This window comes from Acromyrmex echinatior, chromosome 1, assembly GCF_024713525.1.
Source record: "Acromyrmex echinatior isolate Ae372 chromosome 1, ASM2471352v2, whole genome shotgun sequence".
In the NCBI taxonomy this organism is placed as follows: Eukaryota; Metazoa; Arthropoda; class Insecta; order Hymenoptera; family Formicidae; genus Acromyrmex; species Acromyrmex echinatior.
Window position 1 is genome coordinate 4,733,769 of NC_141852.1, and position 21,078 is coordinate 4,754,846.

At 31.1% G+C, this 21,078-nt stretch overlaps 1 protein-coding gene across 3 annotated transcripts in view; it reads left to right on the forward strand.

Annotated features, from left to right (window-relative positions):
- Nucleotides 1-21,078, forward strand: part of Fas3 (fasciclin 3) — a 395,855-nt gene that overhangs the window by 353,386 nt on the left and 21,391 nt on the right. For all 3 annotated transcript variants that reach the window (XM_011065652.2, XM_087405584.1, XM_087405589.1), the window contains exons 2-7: nucleotides 10,903-11,229; nucleotides 12,650-12,784; nucleotides 13,268-13,444; nucleotides 13,772-13,956; nucleotides 16,834-16,975; nucleotides 19,125-19,238. In XM_011065652.2, coding sequence (XP_011063954.2) covers nucleotides 10,903-11,229; nucleotides 12,650-12,784; nucleotides 13,268-13,444; nucleotides 13,772-13,956; nucleotides 16,834-16,975; nucleotides 19,125-19,238 — 1,080 coding nt within the window. The remainder of the gene's footprint in view (nucleotides 1-10,902; nucleotides 11,230-12,649; nucleotides 12,785-13,267; nucleotides 13,445-13,771; nucleotides 13,957-16,833; nucleotides 16,976-19,124; nucleotides 19,239-21,078) is intronic.

The window sequence follows — 21,078 nt, forward strand, 5'->3', positions numbered from 1 at the left end:
TTTCCTTTCTTATTATGTATTTCAGATTTTTATCCGACTTTCTGATCGTCACGCATACGAACGATAAATCAAATTACAAGTACGTGATGTTGCGAATGAGCGTATTTGTTCACGCGAATTTTTTTATTAGATGCTTCACGCTAACCCTATGACGAGCTAACTGTATCCCATTTTGTCTGAATTACAATTTTTATCTGATCAATAAATCAATAAATTAATCGGATTTACCGTATATATAATTGCAAATATTTGCCGACTACCGCTGGTCAAAATTGTACCTACTGTGTAATTGCACACTCGTGGGTGCATCGTTATATTGATTTCTATGACTAATGGTGATACACGTTTCTGTTCATTAATGACCAATTAGTGAGTGTACAGTGTGCAGCAGAACTCGTAGAACATAATTAACTTTGCTCTTAGAGTACAGTGAAATATATGTAAAATCAAGCGTGTTCAAACTTACTCTGATTCTAACACTGCGTCACGAACATAGCCAAACTAACCATAGAGAAAGGGAGAGGGAAGTAGAGAGAGAGAGAAAGAGAGAGAGAGTAGTTTAATTCTTATTACGAAGAAAGATCGCAGAAATGAAAACGCAAGCAATAAAAGTCCAAATATAAAACTTTTCCAAACTATTCCTTTTTTCTTCACAGACTTATGTATTCTTGAAACAAAATTGATTTAAAAGTTTCCCCTTGCTAAACCATTAAACACGTTCGGAATAATTAAAGAAAAATGAAGTATTCGTACTTCATCGTTCGTACAATATCACTATTCACCAACCAGATTCCAAGCGTTACTCGATCGTTTTTGAGCTATGGGATTCTGACGAACGCATCCAATAACGTGGAAACAAGCTTGCAAGCAATATAGTGCTTTTGTCTGACCGTTACCGGCCACAACGAATATCAAGTTAACTCGGTCGAACTCGGCGGCTTTCGAAAAACGCTATTGACAAGAGATGTGGAACATCATAATTGACGTACTATGCGCTTCAAATACGAATATATGTTACAATACGTTTCGTTTCTTTCAAAAGTCAATCGATCAGTTGTTAACGATTTCACGATTGCACATATAATACTATAAGAAGAACATCTCTATTTTATTTTATATGAATTAATCACATAACATTGTCTGCATTTTTTATATTTAATTTACAAATACCGCGCGAAAAATATTGCACGGAAAGAATTTTGCTAAATTATCTAAACATTTAATTAGATACAGAATTGAAAATAATTTTGTTGAACTCTAGTAGTATAAGGAGAGTAACTCCGGCAAATACGCCCCGCTGGAATTTACGTCGCAGAAGTCAGAAAAAATGAGAGTAATTTTCCCGCAAGTTCTCTGTTACATCCTTTACGTTATATTAGTATTGTGTTATGATTTTAATTTGTTACTGTCAATATTAAAGAGATTATTGTGAGTTGAATCGATTTGTCACTGTGTTAAGTAGCGCCATCATAAATTATAATCTACATAAAATGTTTACTGTAGGATTACTGTGCAAAAGACTTAGTGATTATTTCGTACATGAGTGTAGAGGAATAGTAAAGTATGTTGTATAACAAAATACAAGTACTTTGTTCTTGTATTCTTTGTTTATTGTCTTGTATATCCCATCTGTTTGGGATATATGACATTTTTAACAGGCGATTTATGCTCAAAGCATACAAAGTGCGCAGATTGAATTCAGTACACTAAATATAATAAACACATTACATAAAATATGTATCTCATGTCATAACACTTGTAATACATCTGGAAGATTGTAATTATTATTTATTACTTCATATACATATTTATTATTTTTATTCCTTAATAAAATTTTATAAACGCATTTTATAAGATATTGTATTCTTTTATGTCTTATTTATATGCATAATATGTCTTATTTATTTGTAAATTTTTTATGAGTCATACATGTCCCCTTCCACCTATGAGTAGCCATATATCCCACCCCTATGGGATATACGGTAAAAATGCAAGGGTTTAAAAAAGTTTATTTTTAAATACACAAAATATTGTATAAATGTTTTGGATTTCTAATATTTTTTTCATAATAGTACAAAGTTTTTACTGATATAGTTCGTTCACTTTAAACATAGAAAATAATAATTAATAAATTAAGTTTTTGATAGCGGCGTATATACCGGAATTACTCTATTGATGCAATATTGCCCAAATATTAATCAATATATTCCAACGTTTAACCAATATATCGCCAATAAATTATTTTTAAGGAAAATAATTATGTAGAACACTCAAACTGATTGTTGAAATGTTAAAATTTTTTGCTCTTCATACTTGAGTTATCTATATAATTATTTTAATGTGTTTCAACAAAATTATTTTCGGATTTGTATCTACTTAACTTTAGATACTTCGGAAAGAACATGTTCTTTATTTCCGTATGCAAAATAAATTTCATATATTTTCAAGATGTTTTCGTCATTTTCCATCATTAACCGGTCATGATTCAACATTGCCCGGTGTTATTTCATTATCAATTGCTGCGTGATTGAATAAATCCTTGCATTTTTAATTGCCAATATTTTAATTATAAATATTTGATTGCGACGAAAATCAAGTTTTGCTATTTCTCCTGATTCATGCGAGAAATACTGAGCATAACGTAACATGGTGGCCGAGCATATTTTGTGGTGCCCGTCGAGCAAAATTAGCAACGTTAGGGAATAGCGGCATCCTAATATGAGAAGTGCCGGCCGGGATTACTTCCTCTCGCTGCATCATGAAACCGCCACCGCAATCTAACCACAGCGGACCGCGTCGTTCTAAGAGTCCATCGGGAGAGCGAGACACAGTAAAGATCGCTAATCTTACTAGAAAGTAGCGTGAAAAATGCACCGCATGCTAACAACTTTAGCGTAGTTAAAGAAAAAAATATGTAACGAATATTGATAAATTTCATTATATTAAGAATATTAATATTAATATATTTTAGTTGCAAGATACAGACAAAGCGATAACGCAGTAATAATATTAATAGCTCATATTCAAAGCTTATGAGTAAGATTGAAAATTTCTCGGCGCAAGGATTTATAATATAAAATATTATGAAAAGAAATAATTTGTTTTATTTTTTATTTTTATTTTTCATCCAATTGAATTTTTATTTTTATTTTTAATATGAGTACCCTTTATTTCAATACATTTTTTTAGAACAATGAATTAATTTTTCTATATTAAAGTAAAAAATAGTTTTCAATGTTGAAGTCCAATTTGTGTGAAAAAAATGTATCAATAACATTAAATTTCAATGTTATATTATTTTAAAGACAAAAATTCAGAATATTTTTTTAGTAGTATAGAAAAATTAATTCATTATTCTAAAGAATATATTGAAATAAAGAGTGATTAATTTGAAAAATAATAATTTGAAAAAATTATTTTATTTTATCTTTTTTGTATTCATTGATCCAAAAACTTTTGGACTCTTTATTATATTTAACTGAATTATTCGAATGTACATGCTCAACACGCAGAATGACAAATCAATAATAAAGATGAATCCGAAGGCTCGTTTGTTGGCACAGTGTATATGGAACTTAATACTTGCGTTCTCATCCTTTCCGGTTTCCTTCCTTGTCGTTTCTCTCCTCTCGTTCTTCCGAACACACGTCTTTGCACTTCCCTTCTGCAAGCGGAAAAGCCGCGGAGGAGACGCGAGGGAGGATGCGAGCGAGTCGAGAAAATTGGAAATCGCTGCGAAATTGCACTAGCAGGTTGCATGCCGGGTAGCCAAGATTATCTTCGCCGCGTTATCACTGCGCGGTGCGAGCGGATGGAGATGGCGGTCGGAAGACCGGGGGAGTCAATAACGGCGAACGGACATAAAATACCGAGGTGCGGAATGCGCGTGAAACGGATACATGTGCAGTTATGTGTTATATCATACTATTCTATGATGTGGCATATGGAACGTACATACACTCAGAAGTGGAAACCTCTGCTTGTAGACGAGAGTATAACCGACGCGTATCTTCTTCGAGTAAATATCAAATTCGCCGAGCAAATTGTAAATATATAAATGTAAATCCCGCATTAGTGTGCGACGAACTGGTATTTTTTATGTAACTATATATAGAAAGAACGGTTTTGATGCACTGTTACATTCATATCAAGTTATATCTAATTTGAATTATATTTAATCATTCCTATAAGTCGCAACAGAAACAACAAAAACATTGAAGTTCCTAAAACGATGGAGTTAAACAATTTAAGATCGAGAAAATCGATCAAGAAAATGTATGTTAAATTTGACTCAAATTTAATTAATTTTTTACTAAAAGCATGTGTTAATGTGGGTTATTTAACATAAAAAATCATAGAAAATTGATTAATTTTGACACACATAAAAGTTAAAAATAACGAAATATTATTTAATTCAAGAGATTGAGTTATTGTTGTCTCTTAATATTGTCTATTCTAATAGTGTCAAATATCTAAAAATTTAACTAGATATAGGTGTAAAAATAATTTTGTTTTGTATATCAAAATAATTATGTAGAACGCTCAAACTTTACTGATTGAATGTCAAAACCTTCTGCTCTCACCATGCTTGAGTCTCCCACATAATTATTTTGATGATTTAACAAAATTATTTTCAGATCTATATTTTTACTTTTTTAATTACTTCAGCTAATTTATTTTATAATTGTATTTATAGCTAGAATTTATATAGTTCATATGAATCACATATAATCGTGATGAAATCGCGAGAAGAGAGAAATCGAGATAAAACGGTGCTTTTGACACCCATCTGCGCATCAATTTCATAATTACAGTGATGCGTGGTACGCGACGTCCACAAATCACTGCATCTGTTGCTGCGGCTTTCGGGGGATGCGTGTTCCTCGATGCAAGGACTACTGCCGATGGCGAACGGTCGTATTCTCCGGGCAAATCCGGGTATACGGACAAATTAGATCGTGACGTCGGCTATGTAACAAATTGATGAGCGGAAAATCAAATGGGATTTATGGTCTTGCGATCGCCTGGCAGGTCGACATGGCGCGCCACATTTGCAGTCGTATGGAACGGCGTAGAAAGCGTATAGAAATTTTCATGTAATTTCAGCATCGACGCAAATTTCCGCAGAAATCAGGAAAAATAAAAAATATAACAAATATGTATAGTCAATGAATGAACAACTTTTGGAAATTGTTCAATAATTTGTTCTTTGTTAAATAAGAATATTATTTTGCGTACCAAAATAATAAAAAAATATTTTGCATTTTAAATTGCATTTTTGCGCGTGTAACTCCACTTTTGTAAATACTACCGTCAAAAATGTATTATTAACAGTCAATACAAAATAAAATAAAATTTTAATTCATAAAATTAATAAAATATATATCAAATTAAATCTACATGACGTATCCGCACAATAAAATTTAAATAATGTTGTACAATAAACAAGTATAGATATCGTGGATAACAGAAACGAAAGCAGTACCTGCGTATAGTGCATACCCAGGTACAAAAAAAAACAGTAAAAATACCCAGGTACAAAAAAAACAGTGAATATACCGCCAATATTAGGTAACGCCAGTTTTCGGAAGTGCTTTTAGTGCATTTAAAGTCTATATTGTACTATAAAATCGGGCAACGATTCTAACGAACCCATTGAATCCCACACCGTGAACTGATATATAGGCTCGCGTACACAGAAAACGCATCTAAACGGAAAAATAGCTCTATGTATGCGAATAAAAAAAAGAAAACTCGCGATTGTGTCGCGCAGCATAATGTACATCCGAGAAATAGAGAGTAAATCGGTTTAATAGTTTTATTACTTACTAATAATAGAACGTAAAAAGATCGTATTCTTCATGGAAAAATTTGCACAAATCTTCAATAATTGATAAATATTAAAATAAATTAAGTATATATGAATTAATTTCCAATCTGTTTGATATTTGTATATTTAGATTATATTTGTCCATTTAATTTTTATCAGAAAACAGATGTGGATTGTTACATAAAACCAGAAACCCGGACTGAACCGAAATCGGAACCGAAAACCATTTTGGAACCTTTTTTTTAATGAACCAAAACCATATCCAAATTTTATATAATTTATGATACCGAAACCGTAACCGAATTGATAAAATTTTATGGTTCTTTTTGGTTCTTTTTTCAATTCTTAATTTTTAATTTTTATCCTTGTTCTTAATCTTTGTTTTGTCCCTTCTTTTAAATTATCAATGTTCAATCAAATTACCATCGCTAGCTCTCTTAATAATCAGAATGTAAATACCTCCAACCTCATATGATATAAGAAATCTGGTGAGATCGCGAGACATATTTAATGTAAACTTTTTTTAAGATACTAGCATTTCTTTTATTTAGATCTTCCTCACCAACATGTTGCAAAAATTTATTCTAAGTCATGAAATTCAAGAATACATATGTAGATTTTATGTAATAAGTGAGATCTATCTATAAGAATCAAATAAGATGTACGAAAGAACTGAGAGAAATATGCCTAAAATAATGTTTACGTAATTTTTATTCAGAGTCACGTGATCAATTGATGCCTCTTTTCGACTAGACTCTCTAGATTGAATGGGTAAATACGTTCTCTCTCTCTCTCTCTCCCTTTCTTTCTCTCTTTCTCCTCCCTCTCCTTCTTAAATTTGTTCTTAATAGAACAAATTTAAAAAATAAATAAAATAAAGCAAGTAAGTAGAACCGAAAAAAATCGAAACTGAAACCGGAACGTTTATTTGATGTTTTATTAAACCGGAACTGAATCGATAAAACTTTTCAGTCCGGGTCCCTGCATAAAACTGCAATTTCATATATAATTTCCACAATGTATTTTTATCTTATAACTAAGAATAAATTCAAACTGATACGTTGTATGTGTAAAATAGATTAGCATTTTTCAACTTTTTTAATTTACAACGCATTACATAATGAGTCAACAAAGTCGAAGTATCATGAAGTGTTACACGCTTTGCGTAGATTTATCAGATATGTCTCTATGACACATAAAAATAACAGTAAAATACTAAAGTTTTAATTTTTATTTTATTGTTTTAAAATTCATTTTGTTATAATGATTTTATATATATATATATATATATATATATATATATATATAGTATATAATATCGCTTTGATTAAAACGAGAGTAAACACAATATAATTTAAATATAATTTTCACGATTTTTAAAATACTTTTTATTTTGCATCTTGCTCGCTTTTTTCTAAATTTTTTTGTTTCTTTTTACTTTCTCTAAAATATTCACGGTACATTTGGAAAGATTACAGCAAGCACGTTAGTGTGCTACGGCATACTAATTAAAAAACTTTGAAATATATATATATATATATATATATATATATTAGGTGTTGGAATTAATTCGTAGCGTTTTTTAATGAAAGAATGTTATTTATTTCACATGAGCATTAAAAAATACATTAATGAAAGTACTTCCCATCACTTGTAAAACGCTACGAATTAATTCCAACACCTAATATATATATAGATCATATCTCTCATTTAATTTTTATTAAACGGAAAATAGATGAGGATTGTTAAGGATTGTTTATATAAAACTGCAATCATGCTGTTGTGCTTATTTTCAAACAGTTGCATCTTGCAATTAATAAGATTTGCAACTAGATTTGCTTCATTTTTATAATATTTTCCACAATTCGTTTATAAATTAAATACACATGAATAAATTCATTCAATCTAATATGTTGTATGCATAAAATAAACTTTATGACTACGATCTACTTAATATTATAAATGCTTCGATGCATTTTTTATTGGTCAATGAGTAAAATTCTTTCTTTCAATTCAAATCTATCGAAACATTTGTAATGCCAAGTAGATCACACCTATTTTCTAAATTTTTATCGAAAAATAGATGCGGATTATTCATAAAAGACTGCAATTACGCTGTTACACTGCTTATCTTTGAACAGTTCCATTTGAGAGCTGCAGCTCGGACTTAATGTTTTATTTCATAGCTTCTGCAACTCGTTTATCCACTCGCAAGAACAAGCATCTGTCAAAAATGCTATTTTGAGTTACGAGTACTTGCCTCTCAAAGCTATCCGGCGATCGACCGACCAGCCGGTCGACGGGATGAAATATGATAGTCGTTGCCTACGCCACGCCCAGTTTATCATATTTCTTGAAGTGCATTATCATAATAGCATCGTGCATGGGATCGGTCGGCCGCCGCGTCGTCGTTCCGTCGATGACACACCATGTCCTAAACTCGCGCAGAGATCGATGCAACCAGCGCGTCGCGTTGCTTTGCGTCGCCATTCTGGCAGGGAACTTAAAAGCAAACGTGTATATATTTAACCCTTATGATAAGAACTCTTTAAGGGCGGGAGAGTATTTTTTGTTGGGGCGGTATGAGTTCTTACTTGAATAACTAAAACGCATATTACCTTAATAACGCGCTTCATCAGGCTCGAATGGCAGCGATAATGATTGTCACATTTGAATAGCAATTGCATGTCATGTGCATAGACATAATTTTAAAAAATTTATTTTTTTTCTGTTCTTATTTTGTGAAATAAAATAAATCTGTTGAAAATTTAATTTACTTGAAAAAATAATAGTTGTAAAAATTGTCTATTTAAATAGGTACAAAGGGACGTTGAAGAGAGTAATTCTCGATATATAGAAAAATGGCAAAATATGACTTATTGTTAGCTTGTTGCATGCCTATTGTACTACTGAATTAACATCACAAATTGCCCTTTTCTATATACATACAAAAAATAATTACAAAATATCATTTGCCCTCTTTTTTTGTAAAGTGTAGGATGTTATCTGAAACAATTATCTAACATATTATGTAAAGTATACTGTATGAATACTAAGATCATGCTATAGCTTTGATTACAATATTTTATGTTACGTTATCAAACCTCAACGATACGTATGCGCATACTAATGGTTATAGTGTTTAAAGCTTTTTTTTACATAATTATATAGTATGCTGAATGTGTAAAATGTTTTTATCGCTTCGATTTTTATGAAGTTTCTCTTATGAAGTTATAAAAAATATTTAAGCTTAATTAAGAATTATTTACGGAAACTTTCACGATAGTTTTTTATTCAAATTTAATAATAGAGTATGTTTAAAATAAGATATAGTATTAAGGTAATATGTGTGTTAGTTATTCAAGTAAGAACTCACACCGCTTCAACAAAAAGCGCTCTCCCGCCCTTAAAGAATTCTTATCATAAGGTTTAAATATATACACATTTGCTTTTAATCTGCTAACAATGATTTTATTCAAATAAAAAATAAATAAAAGAAGTTTAATGTTTACTGAAAATTTCTAATGATTGAATTAATCTTTGTATGCATTATGTTCTTATATTGCATATGTTTATACACACATAATTCATACGACTTTTATGTTTTAATATACATATATACAATACTTCTTCAGTCTTTAAAATATTATTTACAATTATTGGAATATAATTATAATTATTTATTATATTTGTGCCACACACACACACACACACACACACACACACACACACACACACACACACACACACACACACACACATTCACTCACTCACTCACTCACTCACTTCTTTTTTCTTCTCCACGTATTTCTCTTTTGTATTTAATATAATTTGTTTTTAACATATTACTAGCTTTATTCTGTTTAAATAAAAATTGGATTTTTGTATACAAATACTTTTCTTTTATAACACATTAATTAGCAAAACAACAAACATGTACGAAATTGTCGTAAGAATTATACTTACCCAGCATGTCAAGTGAGTTTACAATGATAAAAGAGCGACTAGAGAAAGAAAAAAGTCAACTATGTCTTTTTCCGATACAGAGCGCGTTGGTATAAAAAAGATACACGAGAGCGATAGAGACAGTCAGGTGGAGATTTAATCAACTTTTCTTTTTGTCTCGTAAATCTTCGTAGACGTAGCATCTTCGTCCATGCGAATCACTCTCTCAATTTTTTATTGAAACTCTCGCAGACGCATGTTCCTTAAAACCTGCTGCTTAAAACACTTCTTTTTGTCCTTTCGATTGTTCTGAAAGCTTATATAATATACAGTCACACTTTTGTGCAACTCGATTCTCTAAATCTTTTAAAACAGTATGAATATTAAATGCAGAAATAAATTTTAATAATATTGAATATAAATATATACCCAAATTAATTAAATAATGTTGAATAACGTCAAATCATATTTCTTCGATTAAATTAAAATGTTAAATTATTCCGTACAATTCTATAATTATTCTGTGTCTAAGATAAATTTTAGAAATTATGATAATTGATTTCCTTTTTGGCTAAAATAATGACAATTATTCTGATTAAATATATTTAAATTAAATTGATGTTATATAGTATAGAGCCATAGCACATAAAAAACTTAAGTAGTAAAACATTAGCAGTAAGCAAATTGGCCAATCACCACATCGTAGAGACGGCCATAATGTAAGTAGGAAATTCACTGATTTTCTTACTATTTACGTTCTACTGTTTAAATTTTTCTGTATGTTATCGCTCTAAGACGATATAAATTTAATTTAAAGTTTAATATTTAGTATATATTTAATAAGAATGTTTCTCATTATTTTAAAAGATTAATCAATGATCACATCTGAAATTTATCTCAAAACAGAATAATTATAAAATTATACGGAATAATTTAACATTTTAATTTAAGAATTATATATGAAATAATTAAATTACATACACACATTCATGAAATACGTAAAATAGTTTTTAATAGTTTTTTTATTATATTGTATTGTATTTCTGCTTCAACGCAACTTTAATTTACGTGATTTATTTGCAATTTATCGAACTTATTATTAATTTTGTATGTTTGTCTGTTTTCAGCAAAATCGAATATGTTCATAAACATCGAGCCAAAAGGAGAGACGGCCGTGCGAGTTGGTGAACCTTTACAAATTCTCTGCACCGCTCCACGAGAGATTCGTGTTTGCCGTGTAGAAATACCTGGTGAAGGTAGCATTTTGCTAATCCCGTCAGATCCTCCGTCGGAAGATGGCAACATTGAATATTATGGAAAGGGATTAATTACTGGCGAATGCGGCGTCCGTATCGCTAAAGTGAAAGAAAGTCATCATGGCATCTTCAAATGTTCCTTGAACACCAGGAACACTCGGCAAGAAGCAACTGCTTCTCTCAATATCGTCGTCGCGAGTGAGTTCTCGCTTTCTATCTTGATTTGACGATATTCTAGCTCGATGAAATCGTTAAAGTATAGACTTGACATTTCAAAACTTTAAAGAAAATATATTATTAAGTTATATTTTTATTAAAAAGATATCTGTGTGTTCGAAAGTTAAAAACACAGTAAAAAGCTATAAATAATGTATTAAGATACAGAGATAATTCTCAAACTTCGTAATTTCTTTGAAGAAAATATCCATAAAAGCCTCAAAAGCATTTAAAAATTATAAATGTCATTTCTAGAAATATCTGTGTAGGTACATCTTTTTTTTATAGGTATACGTATGTATGTATGTATGTATGTATGTATATATATATATATATATATATATATATATATATATATATATGTCATTTCTAGAAATATCTGTGTAGGTACATCTTTTTTTTATAAGTATACGTATGTATGTATATATATATATAATATAATATATATATATATATATATATATATATACATACATACATACGTATACCTATAAAAAAAGATGTACCTACACAGATATTTCTAGAAATGACATTTATAATTTTTATATGTATATATATATATATATATATATATATATATATATATATGTACATACATACACAAATATTAGAGAGTTTTAAAATTTGCTCTTCTATTTTAAATATAAAAAACAGCACGTATAATCATTTTAATATATAATCGTTTATTGTTTGATGCATAATTATTTTAACCACTTTGTATAATATAATCTTTACTTTGATTATTTTGATTACTTTGATATTTAATCTGTACTTTGTAATATGTTGATTTAAAATTTGTAATTTCATTTTTATTTAATAGCAAATTATTATTTAATTTTTAATTGCACAGATATAGATAATTACTTTTATGTATTATATTACACTTAAACTCAAAGGTAATTAAAAGTGAGTGTAAACGGGGGATTGCGAAATGCGAAGTAATAAATAAATTAAACATAGGATACTTTTGACAAAGAGGTTACGATGAAAAGAGAAACATTAATTAGAGCAAGAAGCAAAAAATAAACGCTTGTTCCAGTCGCTAGAGCTGTATTCGAAAAGTAATTAATCTTCCTTAAGGAAATTGCTTACGGAGACTGAAATAAGCACCCGGAGCAAAATTACTGTTTAAGATGAACCCGATAAAGATAAATGGCGAGATTCGTGAATATCTTAGGAAAATCTTTTATGTTATTTTAATACAAAAAACATCATGGAAACAGTTAAATTTAAGTTACTATTTCCGCATCAGAGAATTCGAATAACAAAAATGATAAAGTATATAATAATAAAATGTATAGAAAACATCGCCGTTTATATTGTTTTCTAATTCGATTTGATCTCTGATCGATACATCTCGCGTGGTGAGATCTAAAGAAATTCTTATTTCTTAATTTCTCAGAACCTCCCGAAACTGTTGAGATTTTCACGAATTCGGGGAGTCTTGGCGGAAACACATTTAGAAAAGGCGAGAAATTGGAAATTAGTTGCAAGGCTAAATCTGGACGACCAGCAGCGAATTTGACTCTGTTTCTCGGTTAGTATATTTAATATGCTATTCTAAAGAAGCATGTACTTTTTTCCAACTTTCTGATCTCTTTTATAACAAAGATAATTACATTTACATAAATAAAAATTAAAAAATGACTGAAAAATGTAATTATATAATATATTATATAACAAATAACTATATAAGCTACTAATTATATAACAAAGATATTTCAATCATTTGAATAATGAGTCAACTTTTTCTTTCAAAATTCATTAAATAATAAGAAAATTGGAAAATTTGACAAAGGAAAATATGTAGAAATATTGTAAACACAAGCAAATACTGGAATAAGTCGTGTTTACTTATCTTTGAGTTAATAACGTGTATTAATTTAAAAAAAAATAGATTAATAACAAATTAAAATATTCTTTCTATCCATAATATACAATTATTACATTATATAAAGTATAAAATATAAATGTATGGAATGCAGTATAAAAATGAGATTACTCTTGTTTGAACATTTAGATGAGGAGCCGATTGGCGAAGAAAGGATCTCTTACGATATGAATATGAATGCAATAGCGATGCAAAACGCTTCACGCAGTTTAGATTGGACAGATAACGGCAGAACGATAAGATGCATAGCCAATCACATCGCTCTTGATAGGCCCATAGAACAAACTAAGCCACTCGAAGTGTACTGTAAGTTACCATCTTTATAATATAAATCAACTTCTTATTTATTGACATTAATTAGCTTTACATTCTTTTTAAATTTTATTTTGTTTCATTTGTATTTTTATTCTATTTTACCTTTTAGAGTTTGTAACTTCCTTTAATGTTAATTTTTAGATACTAGTAAAATTTATATATTTATTTAATAATAGAGTACTAATTTACTCGAATTAATTTTTATGTTAATAAATTTGAACTAAAAAATATTTAATATCTTTTTACATAAAAATTGTTATATTTGTCTCGTTTTATCTTTATCATAAATTTTAAAAGAAAACTATATCTTTTTTTTAGATCCGCCTCAATCACAGCCGACTGTTGAACGTTTTGGATATGTAATTGGCAGACGGGGAATCATCAATGTTACCGTTCATGCGCATCCTAGGCCCCGATTTATATGGCGAGTGAACGACGAAAGAATTGAAGAAGGTCGTCCCGACGAGAGTAATCGACTGGAAACTTCAACCGCCGTCGATTTGGTAAGTTTCTTTTTTAAATTTAATAAAATTATATAAACGAGTCAATTACTTGACAAATATTTATAATAACACAGATTGGTTGATAAAATCTTATCATCTGGAATAAAAATGTTTTCCTTTTTCAATATTAAATATCTCTCTTTGATCTGATCTACAAAAATAAATTTGAATGAATGAAAAAGAGGAACATTTATTCGTGATTTTTTTTTTTAGAAACATCAAGAAAAGCACTTACTATTTTAAGTAATTTTTAAATCATTAATTCTTCGTTAAAAGAAATAATCTTTAAATTTTATCAAAAAAATGTTAACGCTGTTATTGATCTCCATATTTTTCGGTTATCCTAAAATGATCGTCGCCATGACGTAACGAGATATATAAAGCGATTTGATTTGGCGAAACGTTGAGCAGAACGTCGGTGTCACCGATCGGTGATTCGTTTAGAGACTCGAGCCATTCTCTTTGGTGACAGATAAAACGTAGGAAGAAGAAATGCACGAGCCCAAGAAATAATTGGCGATGAAAGGGAAGAGCAACCGGATTGGCGGAGGCAAATGAAACAGAAATCCAATATTGCGTTGCGACTCCGGCGGCGAGCCTCGATTTGCCGATTCGCCCGATGCATTCTCTATGCATTTGTGTGACAGCGCCCGCGGAGTGCAGCGTTGTAATGAAATTCCATTGAATTCAGACATGGGGGATGCGAATCGATTGGGCATCCGCGCGATCGCGAAAGGTCCTCGAGCCTCGGAGGCGTTTGTTTCCCACCCATTGTTTCGTTAGCAAGAGGCGGTTTGTTCATCCTGTAGTTACGGTTTAAATGGATTTGCCGATCTTGCAACTTGCGCTTTTTAATTAGTTCGGGACGAACGGAAGTAGGACGTTCGTCGCTTCTGAATGCACCGGCTGCGTTCTTGTTCTTCTGAATCTATTTATTAAATCAGTTCGAGGGAGAAAAAATAGGATAGAAATCGACAAAAAAAAAACTTAAACATTCATTCGTTGCTGAACTCGTCAACTTCAAACGTTCTTTGAATTTAGAATTATATTTGTTCTTAAGGAAGAAATCTATGTTACAAAGAATGCAAATAGTCAAACGCATTTCAACTTCCTTTTTTCTCCTCTCGTTATTTCATTTTTTTTTCTTCCGTCTAATACTTATGTAAAATCGGAAATTTTATCGTCAGGCGCCAGATGCTCATGGTACATCGGCGAAGGAAGGTCGCAGAAAGCTGGCGAACTTCCGGACAAATGCTCGGCGAGCGCACGAACTCTCGAGCGCGTGAGAAGGAGGGTCGGAACGTTAATCGAGCGGCACGCGCGCGGTAAGCCAGCCGAGTGTATTCAATGACGCGGGTTATTCCCTGGTCGAGGGTGAGAGATCTCAATGGCGTCCGATGATTTCGTCGGGAACTCGCGCTTCGGATTCAAACTTTCGGAGCGAACGGCACACTTACGCGAGCGTAACGTTCTAGACAACGGCAGCGTGTGCCAGAACCAATAAAAGCCTCCACCGCCGCCGTCGGCAACCGGCGCTATTCGGCAACCTGGCTCGTGTATGAATGGCTTTCAAATAGGCTTTGCACAGCCCTCACAAGTCTGCAAGCAACTTGCAGCGGATTACTGACCGAGCGCCGCGACGTACCGCGCCATCGACGAATACGAATCAGCTTCCACTCCGAAAACGCAATTACTAACAGTGAGCCGGACGAGAGGAGCGAGAACTCGGAAAGGCTCGGCATACCACTTTCGTTCTTATAATAGCGCCTGAGAACAACGCTCGATGCGATATCGAGATCCGCCAAATGGATTTTTCCTCGATTAGAAAACTGCAGAAATAAAGTAAAAAATTTAATAAAAATTGATAGAATGTAAAAAAAGAAAATATTTTTATTATCGTAAAAAATAATAGAGATGAAAAATGCAATAGAAATTAAATTTATTTAATTTGAAAAAATAAAGTTTATACCTAATATTTATTCGATTACAAAGTTATAAGAATAATGTTTTTTTTTTTAAATAAAATAATATACAGGATGATAAAGAGTTTGCCTACAAAGTTTTGTGTTTATCAAATTATTACAATAGTAACATATATTGATAATAAAGAAACTCTAGAGTGGTACTTATATCTCATTAAATATCAAAAATAATTAACATTCCAAATGGCAATCTTTAGCTTTGATACAAGCTTTAAAGTGTTTTAGAAAAGCATCAATGGTTGCGCAGCTTTCCTGCCTGGGATAATTATAGTGGATGATTCTCCCAGACAGTCAATAGAAAACGGTCTTTAGTTCATTAATTAATGAAAATCTTTCGTGCAATCTTTTTATTTAATAGTATGTACAATTAGTTTGTTTTTTTAATTAAATAGATATTAATTACTTAGCCAACAGACTGATATTAAAATATTAACGAAGAATAGCTTGCTGTTTTATATACAATATATACATATATATGCGTGTGTGTATATATGTCACAGTTAAAGCAACTTAACTTTCGTAAATATATACATTGATGATAGCAGACTACAGTAAATGTATACATTTACTGAATTAACACTTTGACTGTGATGTATATAAAGAATTTAGATATCCTTTTTTTTCTTTGTCTCTCCCTGTAACGAGCGCTATAATTATCAATTTACCTCTTTTTAATATATGGATTACAAAGATTGTGCAAAAACTCGTAGATTAATGGTGAAAGCTTCCGAATAATTTATAGTGGACGTACCTTCGTGTTCGCGCGCGGCGACACTTTAAAGGGCTTAATTAAAGGGTGTAATTAATGAGCGATGGCGCGTGCAAAATTAAGAGCGCGGCGGAACGGGATCTGATTGATGTACATGTGTCCGTAACACGAAGCAACATTTTACAGGGGAATGGAGCATGGAGTGTAATTCTGATGATCGACAGTGTTCAGAAATCCGACACGGAAAAGGAGTACATGTTGATGGCGACCAACAATGAGGGATCGAATGAATATCGTATCGTTTTGTCGACATCCTCAGAACCGGCGGGTAAGTTATTCGACAAATCCGATTTACGTGAGTTCTTTTCTATTGAAAGCGTCACACTGTGCACCTAGAAATACGAATCTTGTATACATATCGAAAATAATCGGCGCACCATGAAAATATCATGATAACTGGCAGCACAAGAATATATGACATTTCTAATAATTTAATTAATCGATTAATAGAAGAAAATAATTTTATGACTCTTATAATATATTTTGAATTATTCGGCAATCAGAGAGATTGCTTTAAATATAAAATTTTTTTCTACAGAAATATCTTTAATCTTATTTGAAACAATCTCTCTATAGAAAATGTATTAAAAATTATTTATCCGTCTCTTATCGTAAAAATTTATAAAATTAATTCTGATAATTATATTATCAATTAAAAATTTTTTGGTGAGATCTAACTCTGTTGCTTATTTATATATGTAAAATAGAACCCGTCAAGAATCTTTTAAATGATCTTATTTTGATTTTTGAAAACATTAAACTCACTTGACATAATTACGAGATATTTTTGAAATATATGTCTCGCTCAAATTGAATTATTATATGTACGGATCTCAATATATAATAGCGAACGGATGATAGGTAACACGCGCGCAATTAATAAACTACCACACGCTTTGTTCACTTTTTTTTTTTGATTGCCTGAATCAACCGGTATTCACACTTGGCTGTCCACTGATCACCCACTACTACATCACGATCATAATCATGCCACCGCGATCTCGCACGTAAAATTGCGGCTATCGATCGTCGTAATTGCCACGAGATGATCACCCATCGATCATCATACAAACATACACACGTGCCTTTGAAAATATGTTCCATTTTATGTTTATGTGCGTGTCTAACCATATCGATCCTTCACCGCATGCTCACGCAGGACCGCTCAGTAACCTCTATGGTAAGCTCTCCGAACACATGCACGCACTAGGTAATGTCATTTTTTCAAATTACTATACGTAAGTAGTCTATGTAGTCACGTAAATGCGCACGGCGTTCCGTGTACGGCGGTTTCACCAGGTGAAGATCGAAGATGATCACGTCGGAAAATTAATAACCGTTATTTGGCTAAGGGTGTAATATACGTCGATCACGAGAGATACACGTTGACATTGATCGAGCGACGAATAATTTACTAATTTCAATGCATGTCCGCGAGTCTTGATTTCCATCAACGTGGATCGGATCGGATCGGATCGGATCGCACGAAACGCTGTGTGGTGAAATATAATATGAGTATATGTCGCACTACAATGGTTACTTACTTCAACATAAAATTATGCAAGATGTTTTACTTGATTTTAATAATAGATTGTTTGTCGAATTTAGTATTTTTTTTTTTAGGAAAAATATCGAAAAATTAATTTTTTAAATATTTTTATAAGTTTCTAATTTAATATCTATAAAAATTTCACGGAAAAATAAAATTTACTTATGTTAATTAAAAATGCGATTTTGTTGAAAATATTGGAAAATTATTGATATTTTGGATAATAAAATATTGATGAAAAATTATTAGAGCCAATTAAAATTGCAAAGAGATTTTATGTAATGGTAATATTATTATAGTTACATTTTTTATATAATATTATTGCTAAATATTTTATAAATATTTGCGTAAAATATCATCAATATATATTATATAGGTATATATTATATACCTATACATATTAGTACCTTGGAAACGAAAATATTGAATAACTTTGAGAAAAGAAGATTAAAAAAATAAAAAATTTTTGTTTATATTAAATTGTAAAAAATAGTTTGTTGTAATTATAAATGAATATAATCTTAATTATTTATTCTTCTATTCAATTGTCATTGAAAAAAATCTCAAAATAAAAATTTTTTTTAAATACTAAGAAAGGCTCTATAAATAATTTCTAAAATACTTGTCAGCATTTTACTACTTACGTATAGTTTGGTTTATCATAGACATTCCATTATTGCAAATAAAAGTTATTAGTTTTAACACTTCAAAATTTCGATCTCAAATATTTCATATGCGACATTCTCATTCTTTTGATTTCGTACCAGAAGATTCCATCATTGTTTTCCAAGGCATTGATATAACATCAAATGTCACACAAGTACAAAGAATTACGATAACAAGAGGCATTTTTTTCTGCGATTTGCAGGCGTTGATTTGGACGCTGGATCCATCATTGGTATCGTCGTGGGCGTTCTGGTGCTTTTACTCATTATTTTCCTCGTAATCTTTGCACGCGCGACTGGCCGCTGGTGTTTTGCAGGTGAGCAATTTCAAAATGTAGATACTCGGTAAAGGAAGACTCTATTTAGATTATATATGCTACATATTATATATGTATATATATATATATATATATATATATATATATATATATATATATATGTCAGTCTTACCATTTTTCTTTCGTACTCCCTAATAATTTAGTTGCGCGGGAACGGTCGGGGAACGCAAACATTATAGAGCCGGAAATATCGTAAAATTTGAATAATAGTCGTCGTTTGCGCAGGACGAGAAACTTCTTGAAATAAACGCGAGCTCATTAAAGTTATCGGGATTGTATACAGCAAATTATACGAAAAATGAGAATCGGGAAAAAGATGAGTCGCACTGAGAAAAAATGAATTTTTTTGGTAGTAAAAATACGTAGTTTACTTCGTTTATATTTCTTTTTCATCTCTCCTGTGAGAATTTTCAGAATTTTGATTAAATTCATAAATTTTCATAATCATTTAAACTCCAAAATATAGAAATCAATAGGATAAATTAATATTAGACGACAAAAAACTCATTACACTGAATATTACAGAACGATTTTGTTGAAATATTAAAAAATTTAGCTATTATAAATACAAATCGGAAAATAACTTTGTTGAATCATCAAAATAATTATGCAAAAGATTCAAGCATGATGAGCAGTGCTATAAAAAGTATTTTGACATTCTAATAACTACCTTGAGCGATTTAATTGTTTTGATAGTCTAGCAAAAGTATTTTCAGATCTACATCTAACTAAATTTTTTAAATACTTCCGCGCAAAATGATTCTTTCTGTATCAGTATATCAAGATTTATTATAATGCAGGAAGAGAAAAAATGTCAAATAAGTAAAGAATAATCCGTTAAAGTTATCATTATAATTTATCATTTGCACTCATTCATGACATTTATGGCTTTAATGTTAATCTTATTTAAACAAGTTGACTGCGCTATGACATCTATTCGATATGTAGTAAATGAAAATAGAAGTTTGTCTTCATTTGCTTTACGAACGTACATAATTCGAGGAAATTTCTAAAGCTTCACATATGATATCCATTAATAGATACAATATAAATAATGGAAGTAAATTTCCTCGAGATATTTGAGAATATATAGAGAAAATATGATTGGTATAATATGAAATGATATGAAAGTGAAATAATATTGCTCGACGTAAAAGTTGAAATGCGATGAAACAACTTATGTATCACTCATCACTTTCTTGTTGTGATTGTTGTTGTCGCTGTTGTTGTTACTTTATTATCACATAGTTCGTTACTATTGTTTCCGTTAACGTTGCGCTACGATCGCGTGGATCGCAATGTCTGCAGTATGCGATTAGCCTAAACGCGAAGTAATTATCACAGCGGTATCACAGTATGCGCGTGCAGTAGAAACGTATACTGGGTTTAATTAGTACGCTCTGAAGCAACTGTAACGCTATTCACCATATATCTTAATATATATATATATATATATATATATATATATATATTATATATATAAGTACGTATATCTAATATACAATAAGAATATATTTTTAAATCTGAACGTATATACAAATATCTTATGTGTTGTGCCGCTATGCCGATATAGGACAGCATGCGAGTCGGGCCAAGTAAAGAATACGGAGATACGCCAACGATTACCTTGCGATTCCGTACTCTAGGCATGACACTGTCCAGGGGTAAGTCACCTCAGGCAGGTCGAAACAACCTTCTTTCCCCTGCCCCCCCTCTCCCCCCATTTCTTTAAAACAATGCTCGTTCTCGTTCATCATCGACCCGTCCGCTCGCTCGTCACCCCTTTTTCTTCGCGATCATTTTTATCAGCCTCATGACA